General features: G+C 40.1%; 1 protein-coding gene across 3 annotated transcripts in view; it reads left to right on the top strand.

Moving 5' to 3' along the window:
* Window positions 1-20,309, top strand: part of pdlim5a (PDZ and LIM domain 5a) — a 61,075-nt gene that overhangs the window by 7,981 nt on the left and 32,785 nt on the right. For all 3 annotated transcript variants that reach the window (XM_030105370.1, XM_030105369.1, XM_030105368.1), the window contains exon 3: window positions 5,930-6,081. In XM_030105370.1, coding sequence (XP_029961230.1) covers window positions 5,930-6,081 — 152 coding nt within the window. The remainder of the gene's footprint in view (window positions 1-5,929; window positions 6,082-20,309) is intronic.

The raw sequence follows: 20,309 nt of genomic DNA, 5'->3' as shown, positions 1-20,309 counted from the left end.
CTGCTTGAGGCTCAGTGGAGGTTAAAAAAAGAACATGGTGAGAAATGTTTGGTTGTGTTTAAACTGCCAGCGAGCGGGTTGTGTTCATGCAGTCAGCTTCCCTTGACTTCGATGCAGAGTTTAACGTGACAATAATAAAAGCCAGACTCTCATATCAGAGTTGGCTAACTCATTTTCTAAAGCCCTTTCTAAAAGAGGCTCCTCATCTTAAATGTGGGATCCAAAGCTTTAAGTTTAATGTGTGGAGTGTGTTTTTTGTGGGTTTGGCAGCAGTACCTGCAGAATGAGCAATGGAAACACAATTGAACGGAACCTTTCCTTATTAGAGACTCCAGCATGAAGGTGACATTATGATGCATCCCTGCACACAAAGATCTTGGGAACAAAAGGCTGATTTTCAAGCATTTTTGGATTAAAAGTATTTTTATTTTGTGTATTTGTTAATATACATGTGCAAACACACACACACGTCTACCCTGAGAGAGGAATGTCTAATCATTTAAAGAGCTCCTCGAGCCAAGGCCCTATAAAACTCACTATATAACATTATATTGATTCTCTCTGGCAGCTGGAGCGTTGCCCTTTTTCTATAAAGAACATAACTCCCAGACTCTATTGTTCTCCCCTCTTCTATCACTGCTCTGCATTATTGAATCACTCTGTACAAATTACTTTTGTGTTGATATATGAGCAGCACATAGAAAGGTGTATACTTTATAAGTAATGCAATTGGATTGCGATTGTTTTGTCTGATTATCCTCCTTCAAAAGATTGACTTGTCAGCTCAATCAGTCCACCAGCAGCAGACTGATGGAAAACAAACACTTTTATTGTAATGCCTGGAAAAGAATAGTGGATTTTGCCACGCGAACACATGATCTTATTTCATATGTTTCCATGACTCAACTGTGAGATTTACCTCATTCAGGAATATATGTTGTGAATGAAGCAGTATCTCACAGTTTACTGTGTTACCGATGACTCCATAGAAGTGGAAAGGCATGACGTGAGCCCCTGCGTGTGCCTCCTTCACTTTTATATTCTTTACTGTTCTGTTTGCTCACTTCTCTTTGTTTCATTTTTGATACGTCTGTCCTGGATCTCACACACTTCTGACTAGTCTTAAGATTTCCTAGGCTTTTTCTTTTGTTGCCGTTGCTGTTTTTCTTTGTTGCTAAGAAGTCAGAAAGCTGTTGTTGTCATGCAACTTCTTCTCCACATTTTTACTTTAAAATCCCCAGCGTAGGCCATAAATGGAGACTTGGCAAATAAACAATAAGATCAGTGGCAGTAAATTTTATTGATAGAAAATGAAGCAAAAGTTCTTGGACAAATTTTCCTGGTTATAATTTTCTGCTCATATAATTCAAAGCTGTAATAAAATGTAATTTTGTCCTGAAGGAGCAAAGCGTAAGCAAAATGAATATATCAAATGCGCGCACATGGAAGCAACTTTTTGTGTAGGTTGGAGGTATGTGTGCTGCCAGCTCTCGGCGTTTCAATCATAGCGTGATGTGAACCATCTGCCTGTCATCCCTGTCGCTCCCTGTGCTGAAAGCAGGCTTTGTTCAAAGGGCTCAAACCGGTCAGTGTATGTTTGAACCCCACAGTGTTGCAGCGTTTCAGCAAGCCTTTATTGCTACGTGATGAAACCAGGCGTTTTTCAAAGCACTTAAATCAGACAGCATATGTGTTGAAATATTACATGGCTGGAAGCGGAATGGCAAGTTCATCTGTGAAGGCTGTAATACAGCTCATGTGTGTTTCTCCCTTTTTCAATAAGTGTTGACATGAGTATTGGCCCTTTCACTTCTGCATGGATATATGTTCTACAGCAGAACTTTACACAAAGACTCTGTGTGTTAAAAAAAAAAAAAAAAAAAAAAAAAAAAGATAACAAAACATAGAAGACCAGGGGTGTTATAAAAATGTGTATTTACGTTTTTACAACACCCCTGGTCTTCTATGTTCTATTTCTGGTTTTTGCTTTTTGCGGACTGCGTAAAACACACACGTTAAAACATTTAACAACACGATTGAATTCCCTCATTTCTTGTAAAAATCAACACCAAAAAATGAGTCGGTCAAATAAATGTATTGCGAAAGTAAACACAATGTTTTAATAAAATCTGTTGGACAGTTCTTATTTAAAAAGACAGTGTGAACACACACACACACACACACACACACACACACACACACACATTTTATGAATATGACCTGAATATTTCATGATATCAACTCATATTGCGTTGGGATTTATATGTCCATCTCTGAAGTGCTTTGAGAAGATTGAAATGAGGTGATGATCATCTCTTAAAATGTTTCCAGTGCACTGTGTATCAAGCCAGGCTTTGACAGTCGTGTGGTGGTTGATGCTCTCACCTTGCAGTGGGAATACCTCAGTTTTTGAATCTGTGTGAATACTGCCTTCTTTGATTTGAGCCTTTCTGTGTGGCGTTTGCATGTTTCCCTCCTCTTGAATAAATACTTCTCAAGACATTTTTAATGATGACTTTAAATTACTCATAGTTGTGAATGTTTTCTGTCATGGGGGAGCCGTTCATTGTTTTCCCTGCATTCCGCTGACAGCTGTTATCAGCTGTAGCCCCATGTGGCCAAAAGTTGGATAAAGAGTCTAGAAGATGGATTGATTTATTATCTGTTTCACATCTAAGCACCACCAGATCTTCCTATGATGTTTCTGTTAACCTCCATCTTCAGTGTTTTTCCTCTCGAGTGATAGATAAATAAGAATTACTGCCATGTTTCCAATATTTTGTATCTCCATGTGTATCTCTGTTGCATGCTCGTCCTGCATGTGTCTGAATGTTCTCTGAACATTGCCTTCAGTGGATGTTTTCGGTGTTAGCTGCTGTTTTCTGTACTGGTCAAAGCAGTTTAGCAATAAATCATACACTGTGGGAAAGTTGAAAGGGTTTGGCTTGTTGCATTGATAGATTATTTTCTGTTCTGTTGCTGATTTGAAAGGCAATACTAAGAGCTATTAAGCATGCTTTCTGCATACAGACTTAATATATACATATTTCTATATTTCTTCCCACTACACCTCACTTTATTCGTACTACCGTCTTTTATATGACTTTATACAGTTTAGGGTCACAGGGCACCGGAGACATCAGTTAACCTCAAGCACCTGTTTTGGGATATGGAAGAACATCTCAGTACTCAGAGAAAACCAACACACACACACACACACAGACACACACACACACACACACACACACAAGGATAACGCCAAAACTCCACACACAAAGACCTGCACTTGAACCTAGAACTTTGGCACGAGGCAACAGTGCTAACCACTAAAGCACGATGTACCTTGCTCACTTGTTTTAACATCTGTTGTACTCATTTGTATTGCTGTATTAGAGTGGTTCTTAACCTTGGGTTCCAGCCGCCTTGGGGTGACACAAGAAATCACAGGAAGGACTTTAGTGTTTATGAGCGCTGATGTCTTCAAATCTGGAATTGAAACATTTAATTAAATACGTTTTGGTTTGGTTTTGGTGCATCAAAGTGACAGAGTGGTTCCCTCAACAATTCATTCATTCAACAATTCCTCCAATAACCTAAGTTGCCTTCATCTTCTTTACCTTCTATCATTAACATTTAGGTCAGTATTTTTGTGGTTTTCTGACTGAGCCCTCATTACTCTGCTCTACCTGCCATCTGCGCTGCAGAGGAGTGGTGAGTGATGTTGCGTGTGTTGGGATATGACTATAAAAGGTTGGGGCCGCAGAGCTTTAACACTAATCCGTGTACAGAGCCTCTTTTATTAGCCCTCCCTGTCTGTCCGTGTGTGTGTGTGTGTGTGTGTGTGTGGGCGCGTGAGAGAGAGTCAGAAGGAAACTGGCCAAGGTCTGAGTAAAACCTTTGTTCCACTCACTCATCTTTATCTGTCGTTGTACATTCAGGAGAAGCACCTTTTAGATGTTTGGAGTTCAAGAGCTTGATCTGATGTGATGAATTGTCGGACAGTGTCAAAGCCGCTTCGTTGCGAGAAGCACCACACAAGCAGCCTGTGTGCATGTGTGTGCCTTCAGTCAAGTGGTCTGTGCGGTCCTTTTATAAATGGTGTCAAAAGAAACAAATGACCTCACTCGGCTTTGGACACACTCAGACCCTGTGTGTGACCAAGAATGGTCAGACCTACAGCTGCAAAGTGTTTCTGCTCAACAGCTTTTTTAACCCATCTCTCATCTTTTATTAAAAGCCAGATAAAACTGCTTGGTTAGATTGTTAAAAAAATTTATTTTCAATAACATGATGTCAAAAATATTGACTTAAATTGTGGGTTTCTGAAGATCTTGCTTGGTGTGAAAGTCTTTGGCGTCATGGGAAAAAGACAAGGGTACTTCCTACGCACATTTCCAAATGTGTCACTGCACTCCCTCAGCCGTAAGATAAGAGCAGCTCTGGCTTTCATGACAGCGGCAGGCACAACGTATTGTCTTGTTAGATAGTGACAATGAGTCCAGACCTGTGACAATAACGCTGCTGACAGATACTAATATAGAGTTTTAGGCAAAAAAAAAAAAAAAAAATCTGCTTATATGAAGTGCAACACGTGCATTTGTAAACCTCTGTAAGAAAAAAAAAAAAAATGATCAGGCCATTTTTGTTGGCTCAGAAGGTATTAAAGGTGGCAGATAGATATTACTCTGATATTATTCGACATGATTTTCATCATACACCAGCTATCTCCCAGTTCACATGCATGAAACGTGAACTGGGCTCCGTGTCTCTTGTTATTTGTGTCTTCCATGATTTTTGAGGTATGCTTTAAATATCTAAACAAAGTTTAATTGCTGTACTTCCACTCTGGAGGAAGTTGGTTAATTTGAAACAGCTTTAAGCCACACAAAAAAAAAAAAACCCATGTTGAACAGCAGGGCTGGTACTAAACACCAGCCCCGCTGTTCAGCATGGTTTCCACACACACACTGTACAGTACTCTATGAATTCTTTTCATCAGTAACACTACACACAGTTTCATAGTTATGCAGTGAGAATGAGCATAGTTTTTTCCACTCAAAAGTGATTTTGTTGTCTGCATGTGAGCAGTGGTGAGAATTTTTTTTGTAAATGCAGGTTGAAGAACAGATGAGGGGAAAGAATGCATTTAACAAGCCTGAAAAGAACTTTCGCTGATCATGAGAAGGAAAACAAGTGAGATTAAAGGTCTAATCATGTGCTCTCCATTATTTTTATGCATTATTAACAAAGCTAGATTGAGCCCAATTACATTTTTAGCATACCGAAAGTAATTGTTCTCCGAGTTCACAGAGACAGGTGAGACATTAGACCTGTAACTAATAATGACTTAAACATAATTTATTATATTCAGGAAACCAAAGAAAGTAAGTGAAAAAACAACAACAAAAATAGAATTTATGGCATAAAATGTTATAATTCGGCATTGTTTATGAAAAACCAACATATTACAGTGGTATAAATGCCGTTTCTTTTGTCTTTATTGTCGTGCAGAAAATGAACGCTACCTGACAGACAGGAATGTTAAGGATTTGACATGTTTTACAGTTTGTTTCCTGTTTTGTTTTTCCTCCACGCAGTGTGCTTGGAAACCTTTGAACGTTTCTGTTCTAACAAGCTGTGGGCGCAGTGTGACAGCACACCATATAAAACTAAAACAAAGGTAACTGAAAAGTGAGGGCTCCTGCTATTGGACATGCCTCGGTGCCTGTGCATTAGCTCCTCCGTCATGTGGTCGGGATTGAGGTCTTTCATTAGCTTTCCCACAGTCCATCTGTAATAGGATGGATCCATAAATCCCCTCATAAATACAGGGCGGATGTAAACTCTCCACTTCACCTTGACTACCCTCCTGACTGTTTGGTAAACTCTTTGTGCTTCATTTTTATCACTATTAATTCTGTTCCTGCAGCTGACGGACGGCGGGAAAGCTGCCAAAGGCGGCATCGCCGTTGGGGATCTGGTCCTGTCCATTGACGGCATCGCCACAGAGGGCATGAACCACCTGGAGGCCCAGAATAAGATCAAGAACTGCTCCGGCAACCTCAGCCTCTCGCTGCAGAAGTAAGCAACGACCTGAAACCTCTGTGTGTGTTCAGCCGTGATCCAAAGCAAGCCGTATTACTTCACTGTGATTTAATGTGTGAACACTTAAAGCAGATCCACACACACGCTCTGCTGAATCCTCCCGAACAGAACATTTCTCCATCAGATCTAAAATCCATACGTCTCCCTCTTTTCCACCTCCAAACAACCCGCATCCATGCAGATGTTCAGTGTTTTTGCAGAAGTTAATCACATCAGCAGCATTAGTTCTGCCTGATCTCCTGTTCCCTACAGTAAAGAAACCCAGCGAGAGCATCGCACATGTGGACCACCACCTCTTCCCCAAGGCCTACTGCTCAGTGATTGGTGGAACTTTGTACAGTGGAGCTGATTTATCTCGGTGTGTGTGCGCGCGCGCGCGTGTGTGTGTGTGTGTGTGTGTGTGTGTGTGTGTGTGTGTGTGTGTGTGTGTGTGTGTGTGCGCGCGCACAGTGGTGCCTCTCATGTGGTTTGAATTGTCTTGCTCTTTGGCAGCACTTGCAGGCAGACGTGTGTTTTCATTTAAACACGGAGAGATGTTGAGGGGCTCCTTCACTTGCACGTTTGGATTCATCCTCGTGAGCTGAATAGCTGAATTGTCCTAATTAGACCAGTACATTAAAAAGTAAAGGTTAATGATTTTTTTTTTTCCATGCTTAAACTCTTGAATCGAGTAAATGCTCACTTTTCTTCTCTGTTTTGTTGTGTTGCTTCATCTCTACTCGCTCCTCAGTCCTCCCTCAGTGGCTTTCGTTTCTCACTCCTCCCCTCATATGGGACTAACTGAGCATGTTCTCTAATTTGTGTCCAAGCGATGACAGACTGAAAATGTTTACTTGTGGCTGAGTGGCGGAGCGCACATGTTACAATATCACAAGGACTTCTCAAGGTCAGTGTGCAGGTTTTTCTGTCACTGCGATAGAAAAACATCCACGATGGTGTTTTTTTTTTTTTTTTTTTTTGTCTGTGATGAGGGAAACAGGTCTTAGAATAACACTTGGCTTTAAGGTCATCGACGGATGAGTTATTTGTCCAAATGAAGCTTCACATTCTGAGGAATGGTTAAAGTTTTCATGCTGAGGAATGTCGTCATGTTTTGCTGACAGCGATATCGCAGAAATACAGCCAGTGAAACTGAAATTGTTTTTGCAGGGAGCATTAGACACTCTGGTGTCTTTCATGATTTCTTCTTCTCACAATTTTGTTCTTAAAGATTAAACCTGAGACATTTTGGAATTAAGTCAGTATTTTAGAAATCTATATATATTTACATGTTCCCATTAAAAAAGTTTACAAAATATATTTAATTTTGTTTAATTTTTAGCAAGAGAAAAACACATTTAAACCCTCGGCATTCAGCTTCACATATATGTGTTGAGTTTGTAGGAGGAAACTTGAGTTCCCATTAAAAATCCTCACATGCACACGGAAAACATGCACACAGAAAGACTCCCTGAGTTCGAACCAACGATTCTCTTCCCATGAGAAAAGAGTGCTCACAGTCCCTCACAAAGAGGAGGTGCCATTAGACATCGTTGAAGAAAATGGCCAGTATGTCATTTAAAAACGCTCCCGAATTATTTTTTGACATTAATCACCTTCGATAAAATAAATGGCAATTAGCCCAGACACACAAGAAAGGAAAAACTGTGTTGGTGTAGTCTAGTCATGGCAGTGTAAGAATCTCTGTCTGCACATAACGCCAACATATTTTATCCACTTGAAACGTCTGAGTCTGTTTGATTAAGTTCAGTGGAACAACACCGGATGTGATGTGCTTGTATCTTTGCAGCCCCAGGCAGTTTGGGTAATGGGAGTACTCCTTACGCTGCTTTGACTCCTTTATACATTTTATTGACTGTCAGTGTGATCTGAGTTGCACACACACACACACACACATACACACACACACACCACAATAATGTGTTATGTTAGCAATAGTTCACAAAATGTTTTGTTTCTATCTTTTGCACTCAAATGCAAACTTTTCTTTTTTTTCAAAACGTTTTTCACGTGAGAGCCATGACTGATAAACAGCAGCATGAAGGTCGGGGAAAATGTGAAACCTCGTTGCACTCAGATCCAAGGGCGAAGTGAATACATGTTGCAAACAATCTTAAATGTTATCACACAAATGTAACCTTGGGTCTGAGCAGCTTGATACAGAACAGGGAAAGTGTTGCAGAGAGATAATCTGAAGTGGCAGGCTTGGTGTTTGACATTTCCAGACTGCCTTTTCATCTCTTGCTGTGTTATTCAGTGGCACATTCAATATTTCAGCGACTAATTGTTGGACTACAGGCTAAAGTTGGTTTTCAAACAGTGAATGATATTAACTGTTTAGTCTTAAGTGATTAAAACTACAAGATTACTTTTCTTGTAGTTTTACTGTTGCCTGACATTTTTAGGGCAGAATTTAAGTTTTCAGCTGTTACTTAAAATGGAAAGGTTTAGGAGCTGTGAATCAGAAAATGGCTGATAAGCAACACATTAGCATTGCATAGCTTTATGTGGCAGGAACAGACCACCTGTGTAGGTGTGCTTATTTGAATCTCTTGGTTTCATGGCCCAGTGGAGGCACATGGAACAGCTCGTTTCATTAAGTGACATTATTGTATAATTCTGGCTAAATGACCAGGCAGCCTCTGGGACCTGATCCTAACAGGAATTCATCTAGACCCCATTATCCATGGGAGATATAATCAGAATCTGAGAGTTTGACTGAGGCGCTTGGCACTCGCTGGCACCGGACTGACTCACTGTATACAACCAGAGTGCTGGACCGAGGTCAACATCTGGGCTTTAATAGGTTTACATGCATAATGGAAAGAACCAACCTCATCCAGTTGTTTCTGTTAGTTTTTATAGGGGTCACTTCATTCTTTTTTTTTCCTTGTTGTCTGCACATTTTGTTAGGTTTGTCTGAGGCAAGGAGGAATGAGAGGAGTGAGGAGATACAGTGGGATGTTAACAATGCACGTGGCATCTGTGTCTATTTTAAAAGGAGACAGGTTGTTATTCCTTTTCCAAATACAGAGGTGATGGGAGAAGAGATGGGCAGCAGATGTCTGAAGGACAAGAAAGGAAAAGCTGTAAACTGGAGTTGTTTCCACGAGAACATTCTAAACTCTCACTAAGCTGAGCTCGTCCTGACCGCAGTTACTTTTAAAGATGGCAAGTTGAAGGAAAAGCCAAATGGTCCTGGCACTGACCCTCCATCTTCTAAAAAACGGCAGCAGAACTGGGATTTATTAATTGTAACTGGGGTTTATGTGTTCAAGCGTTTACTAACACACCAACATTCATTTAGCTATGGTTCTTTATTTCAATGGTCATAGCAAAAACTGGATGATCCTGAAAGAAGAAGTGTCAAACGGGGCAGTTTGCAGCCCAGACCAGATCAATCATGTTTTCCAGATAACAGAAAGATAAAGTTAACCTGCCAGCTGCAGGAGTTCAAATAACCAAGGCAACTGTGTATTTATGTTAATAAGAAAAAAAAAATCAAGTATAAAGAGGCTTTTGATATCATCTCATTGTTTTTCCTCAGATCTTTCTAAGTCAGACCTGAAGTCATCCTATCAGCTGGTTTCCATGCCAAAAGTATATATATATTTATTTATTTTTTGGTAAAGATATTGATACTGTTTCCTACTTTTATAGGCAGATATAGAAGACATCTAAGTTTATTTTTAAATCTTTCCTTGAAATGCTCTTTTGTGTTGAGAGCCTCTCAATGGCCACAGTCCTCATACCAAGCTTGCTAAATACGTTTGGAAACTGAAGCCTTTACAGCTGACACCTCTGTATATTGACCTGCAGCATATTTGTCTTCAGCTGGCAGCGCCTGCCAATGTGGTGTGTCAATTGAATTATGTGACTGTTAGTCTGGAGCTTTATCACACTGTGAGCCAGAGAGACTGCTGGTGTTCCAATGCCACTATGATCAGTATTGCATATTCACTAATTAAGAAAAAATTTAAGAATTTAACTTTGCATTATTATCAAGTATACGTCTACCAGGTTCCTAAAACTGGTAGGAGGCCTTGAGTTTGGCCCAGAACTGTTCTGGAGAGATTTTATTGTTCACTTGTTCTTGGAGCAGCTTGGACTTTCCCTGGGAAGACCTGTAGGAATGTGTTACGTTGTTATTTTTTTTCTCTTCATTCTACCATCTCATGTCATCTAAGTGTCAAATAAGATGGATGGATAGATGGAAGGAATGTCAATTTAATAAAGAAAAATCAGCATTTTTATCTTATTTTTAGGCCCAGTACAAGACCAGAAGTGTAACAGGTCCAGTTATTGGAATGAATATGTGTATAAAACTTTTTTTAATGGTAAAAGTCTTGAGAAAGTTTCCACTAGTCCCAATTATTCACTAATCCTGTTGTGAAGCTGGAGGACACCCAGCATTTAACCAAAAATGACTCCTTAATATGAGGCAAACTATTTGAGGCCCAGTGTTCAGAGGTCATTGGGTGATTTTCTCTATCGATGCAAACAAAAAAAGACAATTATTTAATACGTTCATGTAACTGTTTACTAAAGTTTATATGAAAATAATTGAGCATGAGTGGAGATCCTACCACATCACACACTATGTGTGACGAGATATAACTAAATTCCACACAAACATACTCTGTGAACACATCTATGTATGTCTGTGCTTCTCACAGATTGAATAAAAACAAACAATTTCTATAGAAGCAAAACATGAAAAAAGTGCATAAAAGATTGAATAGTTTGTGTTTTGTTTGGTTATGTTATGTAACATGTTGACCTTGCCTGAGTTTTCTGTTTAGGAATTCACATTGTTCATGTTAACAATAGCTTTTCAGATCACAGCCTTGTGGTCGATGCCAAGTGGAGCCCTGCTGCCTCCGTCCCAGTGTTTATGTGGCTCTCATGTTTAGAAAAAGAAGTAGAAATACAGAAACAGGAAAGAAGGATGGATGGAGGGAAAAAGTTAAATGAAGTCTAAGAAGGTAAACAGAAGTAAGAGACAAAGCAGTGAAAGAGGAACACAGTGACGGTGATGGATTCTACACAGCTTTTAATCAGTTTCGTTGAAATCTGCAGTTTCTGTGAATCGCGGCTCACGGTGTCAATGTTCAGACTTCAGTGCTTCGTTTTTTGATTCGTAAATCTCTGTGACATTTTACTGTGAGCACAGCTGTGGAAAAAATGCAGTGGAGTTTCTGGGCACTTCTTCTTCTTCTTCTTCTTTTTTCAATGAATCATTTTTCCATCCTTATCATCAGTGTCAAACTCTGTTCCATTTGATGAGACCAATAAAAGCAACCAATATCTCGTCTGCTAAACGGACAGTTTTACTGAGCGGAGAGGGGATCACAGACACATGTGGGCAGCATGTGTTCATAACACACACACACACACACACACACACACACACACACACACACACACACACACACACACACACACACACACACACACACACATACTCACACACCGATGGAGAAGCTTGGTTATGATTTCACATGTCTGTGAATCTCTGCAAGAATAAGAATGATTTAAACAATCTATTGATCTTCAGATTATTACTTTTAATCATTTGGTGTATGAAACTGAGAATAACACTTGTCAGAAACATAAATCACACATTCTCTGTGGCCGGAGCTCCGTTATTACACTGTTTAACCATCAGGCCAAAAATAAAACATTTACTCACTGTGTAAACATTACAACATGATGAATAATAGCAGCACTCAGTGACCAGAGCTGAAAGGAAAACTGTTGACAAGTCAATAAAAATTATTCCGGTTCAATAATGGAGGAGAACAGTAAAGAAGAAATGGTGTGAGGAACAAGTTAAAAAAAGATCAAACACAGTAGAAAATAAGTAAGGATCGGGAACATGGAAATGTACAAAAAAGGAAACGCAGACAGAGAAACTGATTTAGTCAATGAAATCGAAGAAAGGAAACAGAAGTGATGTTTGAAAGCAGTAAAAGCGAAAGCTGAAAGAATGAAGTTGAGATTTTTCACTCTCAGGTTCCCTCCATGCAGATCGCCTCACCCTGATGAGATCTTGCTCATGTATGGCAATAGCAAGGTTTCAACACTTAAATTAGCATTTTTAGCTCTATAATTATCCTCTGTGGAGGCACAGCGATGTATTAAGCTGTTCATTTCTACCAATTACCCTGCTCCTCAACAACACCACCTTTGTATTTCACTGCTGTGCTTCAACCGCCAGTGTCTGGCTAAATGTTTTATTCCCCACAGTAAAGCCTGTTCAGAGCCCGTTTGACCGTTTAATGGGCCCGTGTGCATGTGTGTGAGCATTTTTCACGACTAATGGCACAGTCTCAAGGTCCTGATGTTTTCGAGTGCGCTGGAAGAGTAGAAAGTGAAGCGCAGTTGACCTGATGCATTCACCAGCGTTTACATATGAACATCACAGCACACAGCAAATGGATGCATTATTTGTATAAACAAGTACTCAGAAGAAGAAAGGTTTAGATGCAGCTTTTGTGCTTCACGGAGTTAATTGGTTCCACTTCTCTGTTGATGCAACTGGTGATCTCTGTTTTGAAAAAACCTCAAACAGGAGAATTGTAGTGTTTGACACGCACTGCCATTTTTAAAGGGGTGGTATCTAGTGCATTCATACAGAAAGCTCAGACGGGTCATAATACGGGTTGTAGGATCTTTTGTGCATGTGTGGTCATGCTGGATCTCGTGGTTTTTCCTTTCCACTCTCGATTCCACTCGTTTTTGTGGGATTTGTTGAAATTGTTGTTTTTTACCAGAGAGGGCGACAGTGTTGTAATTGGTAATTTGCAGACAAAACAATTAGTTGCAGAGCTGTGGTATTGCAGTGGCGCTGACGTCCAGACCTCCCTCTATAGGCAAAAACACACACATCAGTCAGAATGGAAGCTTCGCTGATCTCACCACCGTGCACTTTACTGTCGTTACACCCTGCATTCAGAGAAACAGGAAGTAGGTGCACTGAGGGTTCAGTACCTTTACGTTCAATCCTCCCCACCACGAACACACACCAGCAGACAGAGGCACGCATGCACACACACACACACACACACACACACACACACACACACACACACACACACACACACACACACACACACACACACACACACACACACACACACACACACACACACACACACACACACACAGATCTCAGATCGAGTAAAAGTCAAGCAGCTGTCTGTGTTATTTTGAGCCCAGTAGTTGGCCGGTTTCCAGGCAGAGGGTTGGATGAGGGAAGTGTGTGTAGGGCCTGTGGGTACACTTTCATTTTGTTTATGTTGTGTTCTTCAAAAAGAAACGATACACACCATGGGGGGTGCGTGCAACGGCTAATGCTTATGCAGACACATGTCCGTAAAGAACATGCATGTACACACACACGAACACACACACACTCACAGGTGATATCAGCTTTCTTAACATGATGAGCCTCTGCTATAAAGGTATGGTGAGTGAGTTAGTTATTTAGTTAGTTTGTGTCCTGGGGTTGGATGACACAAACATGTGCTGCTTTTCACATTTATTCGTTACAGTATTCAGATCTGCACAATGAAGATGAGTGTGCTGCATGCCACACTAATCACCCCTCATCATGTCAGAAATATGAGACCACATGTAACTGGGAAGGTGATTTATGGAAGGTATGTGTCTGTTACCTGTTTGTAGGCAACACTGATACTTTAATGGAATGATGCATTGCCTGTTTTTAGCTTTCACTTTGAAATGAAACCCAGTATGTTGGGAGGCTTTCTTGGAACCGAACAGCTTGTAACAAGAACAGCATGTTTCAATGGGGGAGAGGAAACGATTGGATTCTTTGTTTTCTCCCCCAAAATGTGGTTTTGTGAAAGTACCTCGATTAATGCAACTACACCGGAAAACATTTAGGATTCTTAAGTGTGGCATCAAAGATGGAAATTTCTTTTAAAACAGCAGTCACAGTGAATCAGAGTGAGCAAAAGCATCTCCAGGTAACATGAGCAGCTGCTGTCACAGAGAGTATTCTTGAGACTTTTTATTTTTACGTCTTGCCAATAGGCTAATGGCTAATTTATATCTTGATCCAACGAGGCACCAGCTCCAGCTGGTTGTGGCCTTGCAAGACAACAAATCTGGAACTCACCCCTTTGACCGTGAAGCAAATTCACAGTTTTGACACTTTTACTGCCATGAAAAAAATTATAAAACTTGAATCTATTATTTGATGACATTGGCTGAAACACAGCTATTGAATATTAAAAAATAAAAAAAATAAATAATAAAATCTGCTCACCTTTTGATATTTAACAAAAGTGGAGGAGGGCAAAGCTATAACTTATTTCAAGAAAACACATATCGAAACATTTTTAAGTTCAACAGAAACAAATTAAAAATGAGCAGAAAAAACAAAACTGCAGTGTAAAACCATAAATCTAAGAGTTATGAAAGTTGCAAGATATTTATGAGGAGTTACTAGATATATCATATTAAAAACACCCCATCCTAACAAGAACATTTAGCCTTTATCTTCCCTCTGAATCCCAACAGCTGTATATAATATTATCCTAGAACATGAAAAACAATCAAAAATGCATCATCCAACCCAACAATTACTACTCAGCATAACAAAAAGCATGATGATTACATCCTGGAGGGAGTTGCAGTGTAGTTTAAGCTCTGTAAGGGCGTCTCATCCTCCTACAGTTTCAAATCTCTCCTCTTTAGTATACAAATTTCTCCATTCAGCTGCCATTTTCAATTATTCAGCTCTGAGGTTCGTCAAAGATGTTCCAAAGCCAAGCGAGTGCTACACTGGGCTCACCTGCCTCCGTCTCTCACTGCCGTGCAGTATTTGCCAACGAACATCTAAAACTGATGGCTGTGATCTTTGGCCGGGCTCGTCGTATTCACAAGTAATATCCTAATACCACGAGAATGCAGCTCCAGCCTCACACACACCTGTCTCTGCCTGTCTTCTGCTAGTCTCTTGTTTTTGCCAAAGAAAATACAAATCCCAAGAACATTAGGGGTTTGCAAAGATCGTCTGTAAATTCCTGAAGCCAAAAACACTGTGCTGTTCTCATTTGTCTGAGGTATTTTTTTCTCTCTCTCTTTGCTATTTGCCAAATATATCTTACTGTAAGCCAAGAGCACTCATCTTTGGGCCAGTCAGCTTTGTTGAATGATACCCACACGGGCAGCTCGAATATTGTGGAGCATCACATGGCCTGATTAGAAGAGAAACAAAATCAGTAGTTGCGTTTCACATGTGCTGAGTAACTACTGAGTTCCAGGGAGCACAGTACAGTCCCGACAGTCACAAACTGTTCGTCCCGCAGATTTACTCCAGATAAAATAAGCATCTAATTATAGTTCCAAATGACCCCATGTTAAATTTCAATCAGCATGTTTTGAAAGGCAATACGCAGTTATGCCTGACACACCAATTCCCATCTTTTGCTGCAGTTCTCACCATAAGCTCGTACGTTATCAGCTCAGCTTGGCCAGGATAAATTCAGATTCTGCCAAAATGTTCGCTCTGTATTTATTTTGTCCCGGTTTTATGACATAATCGGATGACAGCACGTTTAACTCAAGCAGATGGAGTGAATGCTGTGTATTTTAGCTGTTTTGAGCACGTCTCTTGTCTCCTTTTGTCCTACAGTGTATCTGTGTAGCCTGACATATGATGTGTGTACAGAGCTGAGGCAGTATGTTTTGTATTAAACTCAGCTATGCTTCATGTGTCCGTTGTTGCTCTTTGCACTCGGCTCACTGCTGAAACCGTTACAATTTAACTTTGTGAAGCAGAAGCAGAAAGAAGGTAAAGTATTTGTTTAATGTTACGGGGAAAATATTTTTTTTTATTCACAGCCACGTCACTGTGACACTGATTTAACCCTCCTCTAAACTGAAATTACACCCTTGACGGCTTGGATTTGTTGTGATTTTATGGCTGCAGACTTGCCAAAAATGTACCATGGGTGAGTGATTCTTCAGCTTTTAAAAGATAACTTTCAGTATCTGGCAGCACTTTTATTACTGTGTGATTTTTGACTGTGTAGAGAGACTCATGCTATGTGTGTGTGTGTGTGTGTGTGTGTGTGTTACACACTGGTGAACCTTGTCAGTGACTGAACGGTTGGACCATGGATGTCCCGGGGCTTTTCTTTAGTAATATAAATCAGATGGGAATATAAGAGTTGCTTGACTTGATGGAGTGTAAACGCAAAGATGAATATCCAAATAATTTGCAGCAGAAATTTTGGGTACTGATCACAGCTTAAAAAAAAAAAAAATCCTAAAGGAAATAAAAATAATGGATGCCATGTCACATCTCCCTGAGTTTGCCCGTCTGAGCTGGACTGACATATACTGAGATCCATAACCCTTTCAACAGATGTCGAATATGGAAAACACTTCCTGGTCCAGCTGTGGATCATTTTGATGTCCGGGCTGACTTGTAAGCCCAGCTGGAGATATTTGTCTTTAGCCTGTCGTTTTGCCCTTTGATGCATTGTATTGATCCAACTTTTGGAGCTTTGAAGAAAAAATGAGAGCTGCTGGAAAACAGTTTCACTTTGTCACTCTCATTTTTTTCCTTTGTTGAATACACTCAGAAATTAATCTTCTGATTAGCTAAGCAGCCTATTCAAGCTCATAATTCATTGCTGGGTGGATTTTACAAAACAGTCCCTAAAATAAGCTTCCTCTCAACTCATTTTAGGCCCTCAAGAATCATGTAGATATCCTGAACTACTTTGGGCTCCGTGAACCATCGGGGGCTCTGTCATGTAGATATTTGGCTTCAAGACAAAGATTCTTTAACTGTTTCATTTACTGAACTCGCAAGAGTGCTGAGGCTGCTGTTTCAGTGTGTTAGTTTCAGTTTAGGTTGGATTTTAATGATGTTTGACAGATTTAAGTTTGACAAAAGCCAGATTTTACAGAGGTAGCGGCCTCATGTCTCCCTGTTCTTCTGGTTGCGTGGTTCCAGTTTAGACTGTCAGATTTTGTCAATCAGCTGCAAGGAGAAAGGTCATCTTTGTTTGTTGTGGAGAAATCTCCTGGGCAGGTTGACTCCAGCTTTTCAATCAAATGGTGAATCTGTCAATCAGAGGGTCGGAAATGTGGCACCACTTCTTACAAAGTGATTACTTGTGTCTGAGTACTCGCCCAACATGTGCTTCTTTGTCTTTTACACCTCCTCCTGTGTGAACTTGTGCAGTTCCTCTCCTCGGTCAGTGTGCTGTGAAACAAAGCAGTAAAGGTTTAAATTAGATTTTTGAAAGACAATCTAGCACTCCAGTCTGGCCATCTTCGGTTTTACTGCCCCCTCTCTCCAGAGACAACCTCACAGCTTTGGACACAACGGTGAAGCCATACTTTTGAAGAGAAAACATCTGTCATCTGTTTCCCAAAGGACAGATGTTTGGGACCATTTTATGTCTCATAAAGTTACATCTATAATATTTGGAAAGCTTCCCATGAAAAACCATAGTGGCATGTATGTTTTTCATTTGTTCTTTGCAGAGATGGATGGAGACATTACAACTGTACCTTAGAATTTGATCCTTTTTTTTCTCGACAAATATTTTTCTTTTTCATACCTTATATTTTAACATTTAATGGACTGTAAATTTTGCACTGCTCTACACTCATTAACATGTCTACTGCAGCTGTGTATTATTATTACCTCCACAGTTTTATCCCCTCTCTATTTCAGAAGTGGTTGATTTTTTTTTTTTTTCCCCCAGAATGTGGAACAGAGGACGAGTTTGAGTTGAAGCTTCAGAGCGGTGCTGCTCTGTAATGCTGGGCTTTCAACCAGCAGGCTGTTGGTACCGTTGCCCAATTCCTCTTCCACTTCTGGAGAAACTAACATGTCAGTTTCCTCTCATAATCTGTTTTTATGTGTCTGTTAAGTACATCCACTGCCGTGTGGTTCTGTCACACCGTGAGTTAAAATAAAATATCCTTATTCGCTGCTGTTATATATTTTGCCATGTCTGTTCACACTTGTGACTAGATAGGTAAGGTTGCAAACCTCTGTATTGTATCAAATAAACACACCCCAAGGAGAGATTATTATTGTATCAAGGATCTCGATATATGAAAAGTACTGTGGATTTATACCCTCAGGCTTTTCGTCTAGCCAGTATTGATCTGCAGCTGAAGATAAGGAAGAATAAAACATTCAGCAAATGAACTACAAAATGCACAGGGCTTTTTTAGATGGAAAAAAAAACTGATGGAAATACTGTGCAATAGAGAAACAATCAGTGATACTCAACAACCAAAACACACTGCTCTGCAGTGTCTTTCTAAACCTGGTTTATTTTTCTTGGTTATTGCATTGAAACTGCAGCAGCTTTGGCCCACTTTGTTCCCCTGGTCTGTTCAGCGTCAAAGCTTCTTTTAGGCCGTCACACGGTGTCACACAGAGCTGAGCGGCCCGTTGAGACCTTTGTGGAGATAAAGCTGGGTGGCAGTGGATAAGAACGTGGAGAATCATGCAGGCCTACTGGGGGGGATTATAGTACTTACTGTACGTAGTTCTGCAGATTCTCATAACGGCAGTCACACTCCATCTATTTCTGTAGGTTTAACTACCAACACTGCTAAAATAGTTAACCGTGCATTTGTAGGAATATAGATTTATTTTTTTAAATATGTCCTTCTCTTTGAGTCTACTGTCCCTGACAGATTCCATCAGGCTCTATTAGGTCTGTACAAAAGCTACACACCCAATTTCACTCTAGACACCCAAATGAACCACACACATGGCAATAATTCTGCCAGTCACCCTGCTGCAGAGGTGCCCTGGCATTCTCTTCCAGTCACTATGGTCTGTCTGCTTTAGTTTAAGGTAAAAGAGACTGCAACCCCGCCAGCCTACTTTTTTTCTCCCCTCCTGTTTCTTCTAATAAAACGCAGAGGAAGACATAAACAAAGCGAGACAGAGATTACCTGTTTCACCCTCTGTGATGGTGACTGCATGGATGACTTTGTTTTTGGTTTTTAACTCTCATCACTTTTGTTTAAAAACAGAAGTGACCTCATGTTAGGTAATGCAGTGTAGCGTAATGGAGGAACCCGAGTGAAACGGCCTGAGAGGCAGGAAGGGAAATCAGAGGAGGAAAGTGAGATAATGAGAACAGACGAGGAGACAAAGTTCAGATGCTGCAAAATATTCTGATAGAACATCAAAAAAAGAAAAAGGAAAAAAAAAAATCCCTTTTACCTATTTTTTTGTTTTAGTTTTTTCTTTTTTTTACAAACTAAAGATAATAAAGGCCATGACTAAAAATAGTTGGCATGCTTATCCTTTAAAAACACAGATACCCAGATTGATGTATTTTGGCTTGAGTTTAAGTCCACTCAAAACTACACCTTTGTACATGTTCATAATAAACATACATGTATAAATGCAGAACATAAAGCGGTCCGTGTTCTCTGTTCCAGTGACTTTTACTGGGCCGACCTGTCAGGCCTCAAATCACCGTCACCACACAGTGTCTGTGTGTCTGTGTACGTGCACGCCCATGTACGTATGCCAATTGGCTTTTGTCCATTCACTACCTTTAATGATTGCGTCTTTTAAAGTGGCGGCACACTGCATTAAAGGGCTGCCTTATGACCAAATGCAATTAGGTCAGTGTAGCTGTTTGAGAAAGACAAGACGCATGTTTGTAATGAGGCTTAAGGAAAAATGCGGAAAATGTAAAAGCAACACTTTTTTTATAGAGGCTACAAAGAATGGGAATCGTTATATGTAACTGTATAGTATATGTTTTATATTATTACAGTATTACAGTCGTGTGTTTGAGTGTGTTTTTGTCTCTGACTATTTTTGTCTTCCAGTTTTACTAGTGTGTGTTTCTTCTTTTCCGGCTTTGTTCTCTACTGGTGGGAACTTAAACCTAATTGCACATGCACATTATCCCTATGAGGTAAATCAACACATTTTAAGCAGAAGAAATCTTTTGGGATCAGACTATGTTTCACTTTATGTTAAAGTTCACTTAAGATTCAAGAGCTTGGCAAGTTACAAGGGTAGTTGAGTAAAATCCAGGTAGTGACCGTAAGTCCTTTTATTGCCCCCTTGAGGCACGGGAACTGTATTTATGTGTGTGTGTGTACGTTTATACTCGCAGATCCCTGTAACTGTCATCTCAACCTGAACCGCTCTGCTTTCCTTG

Source organism: Salarias fasciatus, chromosome 12 (assembly GCF_902148845.1).
Source record: "Salarias fasciatus chromosome 12, fSalaFa1.1, whole genome shotgun sequence".
In the NCBI taxonomy this organism is placed as follows: Eukaryota; Metazoa; Chordata; class Actinopteri; order Blenniiformes; family Blenniidae; genus Salarias; species Salarias fasciatus.
Note: the sequence above shows the minus strand (reverse complement) of the source record. Positions and strands in the feature narration are given on the sequence as shown.